This window comes from Heterocephalus glaber, unplaced genomic scaffold (genome assembly GCF_053883595.1).
Source record: "Heterocephalus glaber isolate CG9 unplaced genomic scaffold, H.glaber_assembly_v1.0 deba00001479, whole genome shotgun sequence".
NCBI classification, from domain to species: domain Eukaryota; kingdom Metazoa; phylum Chordata; class Mammalia; order Rodentia; family Bathyergidae; genus Heterocephalus; species Heterocephalus glaber.
Genome location: NW_028258316.1, coordinates 13,115,016 through 13,134,872, shown reverse-complemented (window position 1 = coordinate 13,134,872; position 19,857 = coordinate 13,115,016). Strand labels below are relative to the sequence as shown.

The 19,857-nt window shown below is 42.1% G+C and overlaps 1 protein-coding gene across 3 annotated transcripts in view; it reads right to left on the bottom strand.

The window, feature by feature from the left end:
• Positions 1-19,857, bottom strand: part of Ttll11 (tubulin tyrosine ligase like 11) — a 255,941-nt gene that overhangs the window by 131,527 nt on the left and 104,557 nt on the right. For all 3 annotated transcript variants that reach the window (XM_013073559.3, XM_087183231.1, XM_087183233.1), the window contains 2 exons: positions 11,246-11,341; positions 10,350-10,465 (listed from right to left, as the gene is read on the bottom strand). In XM_013073559.3, the coding sequence (XP_012929013.3) occupies positions 10,350-10,465; positions 11,246-11,341 (212 nt within the window). The remainder of the gene's footprint in view (positions 1-10,349; positions 10,466-11,245; positions 11,342-19,857) is intronic.

The following is a 19,857-nucleotide window of genomic DNA, read 5'->3' as shown; positions in this document are numbered from 1 at the left end:
ATGCCTCCTCCTAAATACTTCGGACACCACAGTTCACGCCATTCGTACCATGGCCACCCAAGTCCACACGACTGCCATGGCTCAAATTCTTAAGTGCCCGCCCCACCTACCCTGGCCTTGTTCCAGTTTGATCTTCATGTTGCAGTCAAAACAATCACTTTAAAACATAAACCTCATCCTGTCTCCCTGCCCTTTCAAACTTGTCTGTTGCTTTTAGGATAAAAAGCAAAATAGTTGACCTACACATGTGGTCCCCATTTCTGACACCTTCCCTGCTCACTCGCTGTGATTAGGCCACACTGGACTTTGTTTTACCTGTGAAATCATATATGTATCATATATGTGGTATAGTGTGCATTTAACCAATTATTCTAATGCCCTGGTGTTAAGAAACAGAACAGGCCCAGAATCCCAGCCTCCCCCTGGGCCCCTGTCAGGTCACACCTCCCTCTGCCCCTCCCTGTCCAGGAGCAACTGTCTGAAACTCTCTGATCATTATTTCTTGTTTTGTTTCATGTCATTGACACTTACGGGGCATCTCTATGAAATAAAGTTTCCATTTGCCTGTTTGGGATTTTAGTTCATAGGAAATGTATTGTAGATGTGCTTTTATGACTTGCTTCTCGTGTCCAATGTCTATGCAGTGAGGTATAATTGGGGCATTTTCATTGATATATAGTATTCCACTGAGTAAATATCCAAAATTAGTGTGTTTTTCTGCTGGTGAATGTTAGGTGGCTTCCAGCCTGGAGTTTTCATGAACTGTGTCAATTCTGGAATTCTTTCAGTGCTTTGAGAACCTTATGTTCTGCCCTGCTGTGCAGCCCTCACTGATCCTGGCTGCCTCTGTGTAGGTTTCCCCACCACCTCCATCCTTCTCTGAGTCTCTTCACACCCAGGCCCAGCCCATCTAGCTGTTGGTACTCCTGCTGCATCCTGTTCCTCACAGGAGCTCACAGCATCAATGACCCAGCCTCTAGCACGGGTCCCACATGTAACACACCCTCCACATTCACTCACGCACACATCCGTACATCCACTTGTGGGTGCAGTGAACCACAGGTCAGCAGATTCTCAGAGCTGCTGAGCCTGGCACTGTCTACAGGGAAGGGGTCCTCTCTAAGCACAGGAGAGTGTCTGCCCAGACAGGAAGTGCACATCCAGTGCCTCTCCCTTGTGACACACACACCTGGCAGGATGCTACCACTCCCCTCCCATCCCTCTCCTGTTAGCCTCTTCCCTGAGACCTGGAAGGGGCCCCTTACACTGCTGAAAGTGAAGGGAGAAATGGAAATTGCATAAAAAGAAAAGGAAAGGAAGCAGCTGGTGAATATTGCCAACCATTTGGTGTGATAACCCAGGGCTTCAAATGATTACTGAAACTGGCTTTCATTTTGATCCCTCATTTCTTTTAATCTAGCAGATAATTAGAGGGAAATCAAATCTATCCCCACAGCCAAAGATTAACCTGTCATTGCTGTAGCTCTCTTCCCACTTACTTTACCACCTCTTCTTCCACATTTTTTTTCCTTAAAAAGAAAACACAAAACACAAAAACCTCCAGGTTACATATATTGTTCAATTTATTCAAATACATTCAGATTGGACATTTCCCATGACAAGTCTTCTCTTAAGAACAGGAGATATTTTACCTCCCTCCAAATTAAGAATTTCTCATTGCTTTGCAGATTTAAAAAAACCAAAAAGAAAAGCTCCCTTTTATGGATGAAGAAACTACAGGGCAGAGGGGGAGGTGACTCTGAACATTTATGGCTATAAATGGCAGGGCCTGGGTTTACCCGCAAAGCATCTGATGCCAGGGCTCAAGCTCTTACCCACTCTGATCTCAATTCCTGGTAACCAGACAAATCTCTCTCTTCTTCTCTCTTCTTTCTCCTCCCTTCCCCTCTCCTTCTTTTTCTTTTTCTTCTTCCTCTCTCTCCTCTTTCCTTCTCTCTCTCTACTCTCCTCTTCGCTCCTCCCCCCAACTCTGACTTGCTAACTACACCACAGTTCAAAAAACAAGATACTAGAAGTAAACCGAACATTCTGTACTAAGGGAGGCAAACAGCAGTCCAGCTCTTGATGGAAATGATGTTCACAAAGAGTCATTAATCAGAAGGGGGATCTTACTGTCACATACAATGGAGAAGAATAAAAGCTCCAAACAAAAGTTATGTAGATAGTATCACCTCAACTGTAAGATAACAGATGAAAATTATTCAATTTTTATTAACACAAAAGTTAACTCTTAAGGGATGAATTGAAGGGTGATTTTAGATTAATTATTTTTCAGTATTTTCTAGTTTTTACTTTTATGATGAGAAAAAAATTAAGAAATGGGCAGCAGAGGAGCAGCATCTGTCCCTTTCCTGCCCTAGCGCCCTAGGAAACATGGCGAGGGTTGGGCTGCCTCCTCAGCCCTACTGACCCTTCACCCACCTTGCTGCCTCCGCCCCTCCCCATACCACTTTTGCTTTCCCACTCATCCCAGCCCATGCCAATGTGAGCCTCACCTCCCTTGAGAAGCCTGCCTTGACCCCTCCAGTCCAGCTCCAAGGCACAATGACACTGCCAGTTGCATATTCTGAAAGAAAGGCCTCACATTGGCAAATTCATGTGATGTGACCTAAGCAAGCTAACCCTTCTTTCTCCAGAAACTCTCGTTTCACATGTGAATCCTGCTTTAAGTTGCTGCTGTCTGCATATTGGCTTGTGTTTTATCCCTTCTGGTTCAGGACATTATTGGAAATGGAGCAGCGACCTAGCTGGCTACAGAGCTTCCCCACTCAGAAATACTTACTCGTGTTCTGTGTTTGACCCTGCGGGTCAAGAGCTGAGTCCCTGGCACAAGGTTCATAATGAGACACTGAGCCTGGGCTATGCCTACATGCAGGGAAGGATGGGCCCTCCCTCCCGGACATTCATCTCCTTAATCTCTGTTTTCCGGTCCACTCTTTCACACATCACCCAACCTCTCCAAGCCTCAGTGTCCACATTTGTAAAGCAGAAGTAGTTCTAGCTCCTACTGCATACAGCAGCCAAGAGGACAAAACAGGAATAAATGCAAACATCGACGCCATGCTGTGCAGGGCAAGCACTGTGACACAGGCTAGGCAGGAAATACCATTCCCTTGTTCTTACTGTTTGTTTTGTCTGGTTTGGAAACTTGTCTCCAAAAAGTGCAGGGACTTATCTTATGCCATATGGAACGGATACCCACACGTTGGCCTCCTGAGCCCAGACAATTTTGTGTTTTTCCAAGAAGCTAACAAGTGATTTTAAACACATGTGAATGTATAAGGCTCACCAGAGCAGCTTGAGAGTAAATTTCCAAACACATTTACTACCCCACCCCTACCTGGAATAACTCTGGAAATCACACTGCCATTTCCCCCATAATGGTGACTGACTGGCCATGTGCCTGTCTGGTTTTCCATCTGCTGCTCACACAGGCAAGGGGGGATGCGCACCTACCGGTGGCTGAATGACGCGCTCACATCGGCTCAAGAAATGCCACCTTCCCCAGAAGTCTCAGAAATGGTTCTCTCTCAACAGATTTCACACCAAAGAGGCTTTTTACTGGTTACTTCTGCCTTAATGTTTCCACATTTTCAGATGGAAATGACTTGTCATGTTTTATCTCTTGCACATAAAAGAATACATTTACCATTAGTCATCTCTTGTCTGTTCTTTCTTGAAAATTCATGCACATTTTCCTAGTTAGCTGACTACCACTCCAACCCAAGACCTTTGAGGCACAGAGAGCCAATATACCTCCAACTTACAGTGCCCTAACCTTACACACATTCACTGGTGCCTCCAATAATAGGACAGTTTGGTCCCATACAATAAAACTCTAGCCTCTTCTCCAGGAAAAATACACATATATGCAAAATTGTGCATCATATCTAGGCTCAGCTACCCTTAAAGACTTCATGCCTTGCAAATCAAAAACAAGCTCCATTCTTCGGCTTGACATTCAAAGCCAGCCGGTTTCCTACCTACTTACCAATCCACTCCATGCACCTGTCTCTACCAATCCATTGCCTGTGCCTTTCTCTCCAGCCTTTGGATCCTCCTCAAGGCTCCCCCACAGAGCCTCCTACCTTTGCTTCCTCCACCATGGACATCCTTCCTCTGTTTCATGTTTCAAGTCCTACTCACCCTTTCAACTTCAGCTCACATGCCACTTCTTCATAAGTTTTCAAAAACTCTTCCCATCAGGAAATAATTTCTCCTTACACATTCCTCCCTTGGCAATTTGTCTTTACATTTATTGTACTTAGCACTTTCTACCTTACAGATAGTCATGTGTGGGTCTTGCCTCTCCTTCTAGCCTTGAGCTAATTTGTTTCTGTAGTCTTCCTCTTGACACACAGAGTAGGGGCAGGGGTCTGTAAATGGAAAAGAATAGAATAGGGGCCTCATTAGGTCTTCTGGCCAATCCTGGCCAATCCTGGGTAGAAGAAGTTAAAAGTACTAGAGAAATTTTCCTGGGAAGTAGGTCAAGCATGAGGGTAGAGAGGGGGGAAAGCCAGATAAAGAAAGGCACCAAACGGCCTTGGGACTTGCACCAAGAGATCAGAGAGGGAAAGAGCTGACAGGCGGAGTACAGAAAGAGCCAAGTGCACAAAGCCAAGATTAGATAGCTGTCCCTCTCCACCTCCAATACAGTGCAGGGGAGGAAGAGGGGAAGGGGGCTGACCGACTTGGTGGAAAGCTCTTAGACAAGCATGCACTAACATATACATAAGTACATGGGGATTCACTCTAGAGCCACTGTATGTGACTACAATAGAGACACACACACTCCCTTACTAACTCTAAACTAACCATGACTAAGGCACTGCCTTGCCAGCTAGCCGCCCACCCCAGAGATAAGGCCTCAAAATAGGTCAAGGACAAGTAAACAGACAAGACAGAGAGAAGCTGCACGTAGACCACCAGAAGAAATGACATTAGGCAGGGAAGCCTGGAAGCCAATCCAGTTATGCCAGGTTCAGGGGTGGGTGGGAGGTGGAGTGGGGGAAGGCTCCTGACCCCCTAAAAAAAACAGCTGGGAGCAAAGGGCCCGTGGGTCCTCCTCTATCTCCCTGATTCTTACCATGATAACTATCTATATTCTCCCTTATCCTCCTTTCCAATGAAGTCTTCCTTTCAAAGTTTCGATCTTCCTTTCCTTAAACTTTGTATCATTAATGCTTCACTGATACGAAGTTTACAAATCCCAGTGAGCTGCCTGCCTGCATCAGAGCAGCAGCCCTCAGCCCACCCAGGGATGAGACAATTGTAAGTGCTCAATAAACAGTCAAAATAAATGAATTTCTCTTTCTCTAATCCACTCATGATGCAAAGGAATATACAAATAGTCACCTCTCTGTGACTCAGAATTCTCATTTATATACAATCTTCAAAGGTGCTTGTGTACTGATTTAGGGTCTGGCCACAAAGGAATCTTTGGCATTAATTGAACTTCAGGATTTCCATCAAAGGTCCATTGTATACACATGGATGGGCCATTCAGCAGGATCATTGGGTGATTCTCCCAGGAGAATCTGTTTCCAGAATAATCTTTGATCGCAAAGATAATGTTCTTTATTTAGGATGGCATGCTTAGTGTAAATGGCCAAGAAGGTATCTTTCCCTATCGTGGAGGGGACTTCAATAAGATGTACTGACAATTCAAAGGGTAAGGTCTGGGTTTATACCCTGAGAAGAGAAGACAGTTTCTGTTGATTTTTTCATTTTTTTCTCTCATCTTTGCAACTTGGGACAAGTTACTTACTTTCCCCCAATGTAGTCTCTTATACATGGTTCTGGGGTGAAGAACCACTATGTTCACAACTCCAGTAGGCTACCTCAGAAGCTAGTGAGTTACCTGTCACCATCAGCATAATCGATCACTTGGCGATCCTAACAACTAGCATTTGTCTGATGCTCAGATTTCATAAGGTTCTCGCTCTCCTGTGTCATTTCATAGCATGAACATGACAATCCAGCCAAGGAGGTCCCTTGAGTCCCATCTTACAGACAAGATCAGTGAACAAAGTAACTTGGCCAAGCTTAAAGCACAATGATTGGAGATAAAGGACCTCACCCCATACCTGGCTGATGCCAAGTTCAGAGCCTTGTCTGGACATACGCTACTCCTCTGTCACGCTTGCTTACAAGGGAGATTCTTTACCAGAGAGATGACTGGCATGATGATTTCTAAAACCCGTGCTTTTCCCAATAAAGTTCAGGGTTGTATTAAAGCAAAGTTCAAATAACTTCTTGTAGCAGAAAAGATCATTTCCTCTCAAACAAATGTTAAGGAAGAAAGTCAAAATATGAAACAGATCAACATTCATCTGGTTGAAAAAGAGATGGCTTCCACCCAAATGTCCATTGACTGACAAATGAACACTAAAATGTTTTATATCTATGTAACAGAGTGTTATTCAGCTATAGAGAGGAATGAAGTGCAAACACATGCTATGTGACATGGATGAACCTCCAACATTGTGCTAAATGAAGAAGCCAATCATAGACTACACATTATATATTATTTACATAAAATATTCAGAATAGGAAATGCATATCAGACTGATGGGAGGAGATGTGGATGAAGGGAATGAGGAGACACTGCCTAATGGGATGGTATTCCTTTTGGAGTGACAAAAATATCTGGAGCTGGGTGGAGTGAAGGTTGCATACCCCTGTGTATGTACTAAATGCCTCTAAATTTTACACTTGGGGTGGGGGGGCAGGGGATTGAACTCAGCACTTTACACATGCTAGGCAAGCACTCTATCACTGAGCTATATCCCTGACCTCCAAACTGTACAATTTTAAATGGCTATTTTATAATATGTGAACTTTATCTCCATATAGATAATATTTCCAGAATCGCATCATATCAGCCTCCCCCTTCCTGTTTTCCCATAGTGCTTCCTCAGAACCCTAGGATGAAAATCAACTGAATGACTAGATACAACAAAACATCACCAGAGTCAAAATAGTTCTCATGTGACAGCTGTCTTCCTCTGTGAGGAAGTTAATTTCTCCTAACTCACCAAATAAGTATGGACCAGTGACATCTTGCTACCTGGCAACAGAGCCTTGCATAAGTAATCAGCTCCAATGTCAATTCTAGTCCACGGGGATCCCACAGCTTCAGTTTTAGGATATGTTAGTGGTTTTAAGTTCAAAATGCTACTTGAAGTAGACTAGGAAAGAGTACAACAACTAAGCATTATGTTTTGTTTGTTTCATGTCCAGTAGATATTACTGATCAGTAAAATAAGCATTATAAAGTGCCTGCATGGGTTTCCTCATTGTTTTCTCAAGGTTTTCTCATTGTTTCATTTAACTGCACTTATCCCACTACATAGAAAAGGATACTGAGCCCCAAAACAGCTATTCAGCATCTCCAGTTGATATCAGCTGGCAACAGGGCCAGGATTTCAATGTCAGCTCAAAAGAAAGGACTTTTGACTATGCCAAGGTGGATATCTGCAAGGTCAAGCTCCTCCCCCCATAGAATGCCTGAGGACTGCTCTCAGTCCCACCAAGAAACTGACCTGGGCTACCAGACCCAGGTGTGTGCAGAAATATATGACACATGGACACATGTCTGGTGCTCTTTCTAGGCCAATCTAAGAACTGAGGTGGCTCAGGATATCTTTGGCCTTTTTTTTCAATTTGTGTCAGGGCTAGTGAAGGCCCACTTCAATAGTCCTGATGACAAATAGTCCCCAAGAAAGAACTAAAGAGGGCCACTCCATATCCTCTCTTGCTAAAGAGTTGAAAGAAGTCTAGCAAAGCATTTGTTTAAAAAGGTTTAGGTTGGATTCGGTGCAATCTCAAGAAATTTTGCTTTTTTTTTTTTTGGAAACAAGGTCTCACTATGTAGCTCAGGCTGGTCTTGAACTCACTATGTAGCCCAGGCTGGCCTTGAACAAGTGGAAATCCTCCTGCCTCAGCCTCCTGGGTACTGGGATTATAGGTGTGCACCATCACACCCAGCAAGAAATTCTACTTCTAAAGGTAACTTCCAACTGAGATCTGTGTGACATCATTCCGTGCAGTTGGAATGACATGGTTTCAGAATTGGACTCACAAGACTCAGCACTGCAGCACTGTGCATTTTCTGTGGACACAAATCTAGTGCTTTCAAGTTATTCTGAAAGATTTGTGTATAAAGGAGTTGAGAATAATTTCAGCCTTTCCCTCTGTATGGTAAAGTTAATCAAAATGAAGGCAATAATCCCTTACATATAAATGTACTTTACAGATTACAAAGAACTTTCATGGATAATCATTGCTGAGTAAAAAATAAAATAAAGTGAAATTAAGAAAAATATCAGTAAATGGCATTTAGCTATTAACATACTCTCTTATGTTGCAGGTAAGAAAAGGGTGAGATGAAAGGGATTCTATATTAGAAATGAAGTCAGGTCCTTGAAGTTCTAACTGGTCTTAGTTATCGATAAAAAAAGTCAATGCTTTTTAAATTAAAAATGAGATGCTGCTACTTATGACTTGATAAGTTGTAAAATGCCTTTTTCATCCTTCCCAATCAATGGCCTGGTGCCCCACTGCTATTAAATTTCAGACCTGCAGCTCATATGCATTTTACAGGTGCAGGTAAGAGAAAACAACTAGAATAAGAGAAAGAAAGCTAATTTTGTTTCAATACCATTTAATGAGAAATACAATGAAAAACTTCCACCTCTTCATGTTTGGTGGCAGAGGTTAAGAAGGCTCAGACCACATAACAGATATTAAAATTCTTCTTCACACCTAAGATATCAAAATGCCAATGTGTCAGGTCATCACAAAATAAACTGTACCACCATACCACACTGCCATAGAAAGCCACCCAAGTCCTCCCATAGCATCCAGTGTCTTACAACCTCATTTCTGCTGGTGAGATCAATAACTGTTAGAGAATAGATTTTTGAGGAAGGAGTTTTATTGCAATTAAATCTATCCAAATTGCAACTAACCACTGCTTTCCCAAAGGGATAGCTAGAGAAAGCAGCTACTTGCACTTACTGGTGGATACGTTGTTTAGTAGCTGTTGTGTCTGAGTTGCTCAGAGGACTTGGCAGCCCTGACACACTGCCACTTTGAAGAGCTAATTGGGGGAAGCCACACCCTGTGTGACTGGCCTAGGCAATCGACAGGTGACCATTCTTGGGAGCATCTTGCTAACAAGGGCAACCCCTGCCTTACATGGTGAAGAGTGCTTTCAGGAAGAACTCAGCTGAGCAGGTGTCACCTGTGTAACATTTCCTGAAGGGCAGTGGTTCTCAACCTGGGCTACATAGTGGAATCACCCAGAGAGCCTAAAAATGTCTATGGCCAGGCCTCCAGCCCAGGCTAATTAAAATCCGCATCTTTAGACGCACAGGTGCTGGTTCTGGTATTTTTGAAAGCTCCCCAGTTGGTCCTATTGTGCAGCCAAGGGTGAGAAGCACTCCTGTACGGTGGCTTTAAAAATATTTGGGTTTGAGCCCCATTTGTCAGGAGCCTCATTAGAGCCATCTACAAAACATTACTTGCTCCAGGGAAGTCTGCATTCCACCCAGTCTTGAAATATCACCGACAAGGTCTTAAATGTCAGGAAGCACTGGGGCCAACCTGATTTTTAGGGGTGTGAGAAGTGCTATTTGAAATGCCGGCCTTTGAGTTTTTCTGCCTAAAACATAGGTATAGTTATATTTACTCAACCCTTACTTTGTGAGAGCCTGGAATTTGGTTAAAAAAACAACAACAAAAAAAGAACAAACAAAATACCCTAGTGAAATGTCATTCATTTCTAGGGTGATTCTGTAGAGGGAGAGATAGGGAACACACACACACCTATATCCCTGGTTAATGTGCCTCTTGTAGCTGAGGATGGAGAAGAATTACAACTGTTATAAGTATGAAACAAGTATCAGAAGTTCATTACACTGGTTCTGCACAATTTGAAACTAAAAGCTTACACTGCGAAGAAACAAAAGAAGGAAACTCCAAGTCCAGCTATTTGTGACGTCTTCTGTGTTTTATCTTACTCTTCTTATGCTTGAAGATTTCAGAGAAGTACCAAGTGAACAACAGTGGGCCAGAGGAGATCTTTTCACTGTAGGAACATGGGAGCTTGGAAGAGACTTTTCTGATGTCGATAACAATCAGTTAGGAAACCGTCCAATTACTCCTGATTTTAAGTCACTTGTTAGTTGGAGGCTGATAGTTACAGAATGAAATTGTGGAATATGTGTGTCTCACATGTTAACTGGTTCTAAGAACTTAACTCATCTAGGCAGCAGAGTTAGGAAGCAGAGTAAATAGAAACAAAGGACACAATAAATACTCACTGGCTCTCCCTTTTCTTCTTTAGTGGGTCCATGAGGCGCAGTGTGTCTCTGATCACAGCTACTTTCACCTCTTCATCGACCAGGCTGGGGACATTTTCAAACACGCCTGGAGAAAGCTTGAATGGGTAAGGATTTTGTGTTACAGTAGGATCGTGATTCGGTGCCAATTGGCTATCGATATGCCATCCTCCAAACAGTCAAGCAGGTATATACTATTACATTTGGCCTGTGCTAATCTATAGAAGAGACATTTTTAATCCTCTTCTTATAGTACCACTTTAAGAATGCCAATTTCCTTTTATTAATTACAAAATACCTGAAGAGGAATAAAAATAGCACTATATTTTCAGATTATCAAAATTTTGCATGTTCACTGTAGAAAAGCTGGAAATATAGAAAGCCATTAAGAAAATTAAAAGATTCCAAACTGTGTACCCCCACCCCAAGCCCAACACTAACATTAGGTGTATTTCCTTCCAGGTTTTTAAATGCATTTTGGGGTAGAAAAAAGTATAACCACTGTTAAATATACTATTTATCTTAGTGATTCAAGCATGTCGACATGGCTAAATCATATTCATAGAATTTCAATTAGTTCATCTCCTGAGGCTAACTAATTAGTTTGTGTCAAAACTGATGGAAAGGCTCAGCTGCTTCTATGTTTCCAGACCTTAAAGATGGGAAGAATGGCATGCTGGGAAATTACCATAGGTCAGAAAGGTCTTATATTAATAGACTCTGTTTAGAGCTCAACAGAACTAAAATTATTTGACTTGAACAGAACTTCACTGTGAAAATTTGAGAATGTTGAGTTTTGTGTAGCCAAGTGGATACTTTGAGAGTAGGAACACTTGGTTTTATAGCCATATAGTCAATGAGATGCTCAAAATACTTACTTCATGTTCATGTTCAATTCTCATGCTGGGATTTGCATTAACTTCAAGTAGCATAGGCTTCAGATTTTTCATCAGAAGAATGTCAAAACCTAAAATCTGGGCACAATAAACATGATTCAGAATTACTCCCTCTAGCCACAATTTCTTTTTAGGAATTAAGTATGGTATGAGGATCATTAAGGGGAAAATAAATTCAAACTCAGACCCAACCTTGGCCTTGACCCTGGCTTGTCTGGTCCATAGCCCCTGTTCCTCTGGGTGTACTTGTCAGACCAAATGGATAGCAGAGAATTTTATAGAAACCTTGGTAATGGGATACGTTCCCATGGTGCATTTCAGCACTATCTGTGTCGTCCGAAGTGCTATAAAATGATGACCTCTTTCCTCTTTAACAGGTTTTTTATCATGTTAAGGATTAGTAGTAGTCCATCAATTTCTCCCTCTGTCTTTCCTTCTGCCCTCTTCTATTAAGTTGCTTCTTAGCTAGATCTCTGAAAACCTAAGGCTGCCTCTCTTAACCAAGAGCATGCATGAGTATTATATAAAAAGCCCTTTCAAAACCAGTGCATCCCTACCCCACACCTATTGAGTCCCCATCACTCAGAATGAAGCCTATGCAAATATATTTAGAAAACAGCAATTCCTCAGATAATTCTGAAATGGTCTCTTGGTAAAGGAGAGAGAATATTTACTGGGCACCTACTAGGCACCAATTACTCTACAATACACTAATGACTCATAATGACATTGAATACTCATGAGAGTATCTTTAAAGGAGGAACTACGTGTTCTGGTTCACAGAAGCAGAAACTGAGTCTCAAGATAGGCCCATGCATTTCCCCTGCACTGCCTAGATAGCTGGTTTTCACATGCAAGCAGAACAGATTATATACTATTTGCCTCCCAGTACAGGATGACAAGGTGGGCTCCTTGCTTAAAAAGCATTAACAATTTCAAGATGGTGATAGAGACATTAAACCAGGCTCAAAGCACTATGAATGTGGAGCCTGGTGCAAGGCCTCCATGGGCCACACACCCACGAAGACAGCCCACACCCAGGCTCACCCCTAGCACTCATCTTTGGATATCTGTTCTTGAATCCAGCATGCTGCCTGCCTCCAATGAGGCTCTGCCTTCCAGTCCCTCTGGTTTCTTCTAATTCTTTCCAACCCCTACCATGGGCTCCAGCCACCATATGCATCTTGGCTCTCTCTCTGCCTTCAACAGCCCTTCACCTGGATAACTTCTCATCCTCAAGATCACTGCTTCTAATGAGATTCAAACTCGGACTACAAAGCCTTCACATTCTCAGAAGGACTCTCATTATCTCTGGAGAAGTGATAGCATGGAAAGTTTCTAACATAACTGATACAACTCCAAAGTCTCAAAAAAATAATGTGGAGAATAGAGAAAAGAGAAAAAGATATGGTTGTAGACTTCGCTTCCTCTGTGGAAGAAAAGATGAGGGGAATCCATTTACTTGTCTGTATAGAGTATGCATTAGTTAAATGATAATTATTAAACTGAAGCTTCATCTATATTAATGAAATGAAAGCCTGAATGACCATTTTGGGGGATGATTTAAGAAGTAGTTATGTTTCAATGAAGGGCAATAAGGATGAAAAGTTGGGAAAAGTCATACTCACTCTATGTTTCTTTTCCTGGTCATGAAAAGGCAGGAATGGAAATTCAGTAGAAAATTTTACATGTATTATAGATCTGCTTAATAATATATGACAAGTGGATATGAGTGATGAGGCCTTTAAGAGGCTCTGGTGACATCATTGGTCTAACTTCAGACCTGGCCTGATGTTGACGAGGCTACACAGAACAGCAGGCTGCTGTGCCCACGTTTATCATCCACAGTCATCAGCTCTTACTTTGTGCCACATCTTAGAAATGTGGACTTCTACTTCCTCAGCCTGTTGGACTTTTCTCAGTTCCACACCCAGTGCATTCATGAATGCAAAGGTGTAGAAATGCTGGGGGCTGGGGAAGCGGGTGGCAAGACCTCATGGACCATGTTGACCTGCACCCACCAATGCTGTGTTTTCCAGAACCTAACTTGGGTGCATACTTTTTAATGCGTTGGGTCTTGTATAGGAATGTTTTGGAGTCAGAAAGACCTGGGCTTTGATCTGAGTTCAGTCTCTTACCCTAGTTAGAAGGTTTTAGGTACGGTGCTCAGCCTCTCCAACCCTCATCTGAAAAATGGAATAGCATAGCTGTCTTGCAGAGTTGTTGATAATGGAAGTGAAAAATAGTACCTAGGACTGTGCTCCTCATATAGAAGGCAATCAGTGTAGTCCAGCTCCCTTCTCAGTTTTCTGTGAAACACACCAAGCAATGGCATTAAGCCAGGTGTGGTTGTGCATGCCTGTAATCCCACCATTGAAGAAGGCTGAAGTAGGAAGACCGTAAGTTCAAGTCCCACCTCAGCAACTTAGTGAGACCCTGTCTCAAAAGTTTTTTTTAAAAAATGGTCTGAGGATGTAGCTCAGTGGTAGAGTACTCCTGGGTTCAATTCCCAGGATTGGAAAAAGAAGCAAAAGGAAAGAAAAGAAATGGCATAGTGTACTTTGGAGTCACAAGGAGCTATTCATATTCTAGTCCTGCTTTTAACTTGTGTGACTACAGGCAACTTAGTAAATCTAGACTCAATTTCTGCACTGTAAAACGGAAATAAGAATAGTGCTTAAAAAATAAAAACAAATTTAAAAAGAATAGTACTTATTAAACTGAATTCTATTCACTAATAAAATATTTACTGAACGATTTCTATGGCCTAAGAACTATTCTAGCTGCTGGAACTATCACAGTGAACTAGACAAAGTCCCTCTCCTCTTGGAGATGATACTCTAATGGGGGAGACAGGATCAAATTAAGATCATGCAAAGAAAAATATTTTACACAGTGCTTGAAACCTAGTAAGTGTTTAGTTAAGGTCAGCTTTATTATATCTTGTCACAAGTTCAAGAAAATAAGAGTATTTTCCTTTCAAAAGCTTAATGAAATATTCAGCACCAATGGATCTTAGCTGAATCACAGAACTAGGAGGAGATTCCAGTTGATCTTGCCATAAAATCTCAGAATATCTGAGCTGGCAAAAAAAATATTAGGAATTTATTTTATCTAACGTTTTTCAAAATGGGATTCTTTTCTGGGGGAAACAAAAAGGAAACCAACTAGATGAGACCAACTTTTACCTATTTTAACATACTGAGGTACTTGAGATGAAACCTTTACATTTTTGAAAAACCACTAATCTTGTCCAACACCAGCTTTAGGCTGACCAGGAACTTGCAGCTTAGAAAAGGGAAGACCTCTTTCCAAGTCTCCCCCACAATTGGTGGCTGAGCAAAAATTGCTGAATAAACTATTTTCAACCATGTAATTCTCTGTGATACAAGCTGCCTCCTGAGTAACTCAACCAGCAATTATGTGTTGAGTATCTCCTACCTGAGGGATACCTGGGGGATTGAAAAATATCTGTCCTTTCATCACTGACCTCTAGAAGCTTAAACCATGTTGGAGACAAAGGGCCCTGAGCCACTAATTGTAAATCTGTGCCAAGACTACAAGCTGTGTTCTACTAAAAGCAGATTCTCTCCAGAGCCAGATAGCTACACAACTATCTGCATCCGGAGTATTTCCAACTGGGAGGTCTCAGAATCCTCAAATTAAACATGTCCAAACTTACCCTTTATTGTAAGCACCCTCTTACCATGGTCTCAAGGAGTTTCATCTCCTACTTGATATTCATGCTTGCTTGTAAACTTCTTACCCCTACATGAGTGTGGGCTGCACCTAATGACTTGTTTTGAATGAACACAACGGGGAAAACAATGATAGGCTGTCACTTCCAATATTAGGTTATAAAAAGGCTGTGGCTTCCATCTTGGGGTGTTTTCTCTCACTCTGAAGGTTGCCACCTGTCCTGTAGTGAAAGGCCCAGGTGACAAGGAGCTGATTTCACCAGGCAACTTCCAGAGAAGACCTCAGGCCTGCCAACAGCCTTGTGAGTGAATTTCGAGGAGGATCTTTCCCCAGTCAGGCCTTGAGAGGGCTACAGCCCAGGCCAATGGGTGGGGTGCAGCCTTTTGAGGGACCTAAGGCCAAAGGCTATCAGCTATATCTAGATTCTTGATCCACAAAGGCTGTGAGATAACCAAAGTTGGTTTAAACTGCTAATTTGGTGTACACTAATAAATAACAAATACACGATTTCCCCTAAAATTTACTTTTCTTCCTGTATTCCTACCCGCCCACCACACAAGTCAAAGGTTCTCTTTTCACCCTTTACAGCTAGGTAGTCACCAACTCCTCTACACTCTACCTCCTATGAGCTTTCTAGATCTGGCCCATTCTCACTGCTTGTACTCATTTATCACCTTTTCCTTGCTCACAAACTCACCCCTTTAAATCATCTGGCACAAGGGGATGCCAGAATAATTTTTCTAGACTGCAATAGAATATTAACACTCCTCTGCCTAAAATACCTGCCCAGCGAATGAAATTCAAGTTCCACAAGTTTCTCCATGTCCTGAAATGTCCTAGAATTTGCTTCATGACCTGGAATCTACGTTACACTCCAGCTTTTCCTCCTTCCCTCACTGCTGCACATCTTCATCTGTAATGGTGCTGAACCACTGGTGGCTGTAGGATACTTTACTGCTCTCTGACACTCTGCTCTTTTGCCTGGATGACATTATTTACCAGGTATTTGTTGAGTGCCCACTTAATACCAGTTGTGGCTCTAGGCCCTGGTGTACAGCAGTGTACAAGACAATGTATCTGCTCTTCTGGGACATGTACATTTTAGAGGGGAGGGAGCCCATGAGCAAGTTAACAATTAAAGCAAGGTAAGAATGTGGATTATGATACAGTGGGTGGAGGGGAGGATTTGGAGATCTAAATAGGACAACCAGAGAGGGCCTTTCCAAGGACTGACATTTGTCATTCCATTGTTTTCTGGATTGCATAGTTTCTAATGAGAACATTAAGGATACTCTTTAGTCTTCTGAACATAATGTGTCTTTTCTCCTGAATGCTTTAAATATTTTCTTATTATCATTGGTTTTCCACAATTGTATTATAAGCCTTGGTGTGTGTGTGTGTGTGTGTGTGTGTGTGTGTGTGTGTGTGTCTTACTTGGTGTTTCTCAAGCTTCACAGATTGTGAGTTTATAGATTTTACCAAATTTGGAAAATTTTGGCCATTATTTATTCAAATATTTTTCTGTGCTTTCCATATCAACTCTGTCCTAGGACCCCAGTTGTACATTTATTACACCACCTGTTATTTTATCATAGTTCTTTTCTCCCTTGACATTTTCTTCTCTGTGTTTAGTTTTATATGGATTCTGTTGCTATGTCTTCTTCAAATTCATTGATGAGTTCTTCTTCAGAGTCTAGTTTCCTGTCGATCTCATCCAGTGAGTGTTTCATTTCAGAGAATGCATTTTCTTCTCTAAAAGTTCCACTTAGCTGCTTTTAATAGGTTCCATTTCTTTCTTCATCAAGCTAATATTTCCCTTAAAATTTGGTACATAGTTATAATAGCTGTTTTAATATCCTTTTCCTACTAGTTTCATCATTACTAATATTTGGAATCTATTGAGCAATTTCCCCCATTGGTATAGGTTAACTTTTCCTGCTTTGGGGAATGTTTAGTGATTTTTCTCAATTGAATGCTGGACATTGTGATATTACAATACTAAGGGTCTGGATTTTGCCAACTTTTAAAGCGTTGGGCTTTGTTTTGTTATCAGTTATTTGCAAATTATCTGATACATTTCAATTCAGTTGTTTAAGATTGACAAACAGGGAAGATCAACCCTACTCACTGAGGCTGAACTTCTTGAGTCGCCACTGGGTGTTCCCAGTAGCATACAAAGAGCGTACTCTGGCTGTTCAGTGCTTGAACACCTCCCTGCCCTTGTAGGCTTTGGATGTCATTCAGCTTATCAATCTCCTGATCATTCTGCCCAGCTTTGCTAATTAACACTCCACACACACCTGGCCTAGGATCAGCAAAGATTCATAGGAATCTCACGAGCAGATTTTGGGAGTTCTTTTCCTACTTAGCACCTTGCTTTCCAGATTCCTGCCCCACAATTTCCAGCTACTTTACCCTTCCCAAACTTTGATCTCTATCTCCTCTATTTACTGAGGTTACTAGGCTCTGTGTAAGTCCCCCTTACTGCCCCACATTCTGGACATTGCCTCCAGAAAGAAAGGTGAGGCAACCATGAGATTCACCTTGGTCACTCTGCTTTCTTAGGGACCACGGTGCTGAGCCATCATTCATGGTCCAAGGCTTAAATATTTATTTCATATACACTTTCACGGTTATATTCCTGGTCATTTAGTTGCTTGCAGAGGACAGTTCATTTTAATCTTTGTTGCTTCGTCATGACTAGAAGCAAACATCTCAGGAAGTGACATATGAACGGGGACTTAATGGAGTGATAGAATAAGTCCTTTTTCAAGCCCTGAGGAGGAGCATTCCAGGCAGAGGAAATAACAAGAACAAAGGCCACTTTCAAATGACAGCAAGGAGAAAGCAGGAGGGAGAATGGTAGGAAATGAGGTCAGACAAGAACACAAAGGACAGATCATGTAGCATCTTGTAGACCATGATAAGGAGCTACGATTTTAAGTGCAGTGAAAAAGCCATTACAGTCTTTGAGCAGGGGAAGTAACTTGATCCAACTTATATTTTTCAAGGATCTCTTTGGCTCCAATGAGAAAAAAAAATAGCTATAGGCAGAGAGTGAGTAGAAAGAGTGATATCAATTAGGAGGTTGTCCTAGTAGTTCAAGTACAGGTGATGGCTACCACAACTGTGATGTAACTGGTTAGAATGGAACTGGTTAGAAGTGGTTACATTTCAGATGGATTTTCAAGTATACTTGAAGAGTTGCTTATGGATGGGAAGTAGAAAAGAGGGGAACAGAAAAAACAAGGATGAGCCAGGTTTTCCCTCTGAATAAGGGATTGAATATTGTTCATTTACTGAAACAGGAAAGACAACGGACAGTAGGTCTGGGAGGGAAGTCAAGGGTTTGACTTTGGACATGGCATGCATTTGATGCCCACTATTTCTCTCAGTAGAAAATTAAAGTGAGGCATGGGATATACCAGTCTGGAGTTCCAGGAGAGGTCAAGATTGGAAATACAAATCTAGGATTCAGAGATGCATGGCTGGTTCTTAAAGCCATGGGGCTAGATTAAAGCATTTAGGGAGTGGTGGGAGATGAGAAGACAAATTTCCAAAGATTGAGCCCCAGAGATCTCGAACACGGACAGGTTCAGAGGAAGAGGCTGAGAAGCAGTAGCCAATGAGGCAGGAAGGAAACCAGCAGTGTATGGTGTCCCTCACCTTCTGCTTGGCAAATTCCTCTTCATGCCTTGTGTTCCACTTGAGCATCCCCTCCTCTAGGAAGCCTTTGGTTAGGAGCCAATTCTCCCTTTCATGTGTGCTCGCAGCATCAGTGTGTGCCCTGACAGCACTGCCTACAAGGAGGTATAATTCTCATGTGTCTGTCTTCCCACAATAAACTGAATATACCTTAGGGGTGAGGACCTTGCCTTATCCATAGCCAGATGTCCCACAACTGCTCAGGACTTGTCTCACTGGGAGCCCAGGGGATATGTTAGAGTCCAAAGGAAGACAAAAGCTTAAATATTAGAAGCAGTCAAAGAAGGATTTATAGAGAAGGTAGGAAACAAGTCGTACCTGGGAAGACACAGAATGTCAAAAAACAAAAACAAAAACCCCCACTGAGAACAAGAAAGAAGATTTAGCTGGGCCAGGACAGAAGAGAACAGAGGGCAGGACTGGGAAAGCACCAGTGCTACCCAAGAGAGAGGAATCAGCTATGTTTTGTAGGACTGAGGGCTCGGATGGGGAACAGGGATATTCGACTGGGGCCAGGCTGCGAGGTAACAAATGCCAGGCTAAGGACTTGGAATACCCACGTTCCAGTAAAGTTTAAAATGTGAATATTTCATGATTTCCTATAACTTCAAACCTCATAGGTTTGAGAACTATTGTTATAATAAACAATGTGATAATCACAAAAACTATCATTTATTAAATGATGGCTGTATGCTAGATATCATGTTAACAGTTCCACATAGCTTTCTCTTATCTGAGCTTACAACAGCTCTCAGAGGTGGCTGCGAATATTCCCTCTATTTACAGGCAAGGAAACCAAAATTTAAGAAAAGTTATCTTGCAGAACTCACCGGCTAGAGGTGCTGGAAGAGGGGAGCTGGAATAGCTCAAATCCAGGGCATGTGAGAACAAAACAAAGCCCTTGACCACTATACTGCTTCTTGGCCTCCTCCCTGTGGGGTGTCTGGGCTGCAGGGTAAGGATGAGGTCACAAAGAGCAGAGAGAAGACAACAGTAATATCTTAGGACACAGGGAAGTCATCTCCTTCAGACGCCTAAGGAAAAAGGTCACAGCCAAGGACAGAATTAGACACAGAGCCAAGAAGAAGATCCAGACAACGCCGTGGAAGGGGAAAGAATGTTCTTGAAAGCTGAGCTTAAACCCTTTCCTCTGTGTGTGTATTTCTGCCACATGAGTCATCTATACGCAG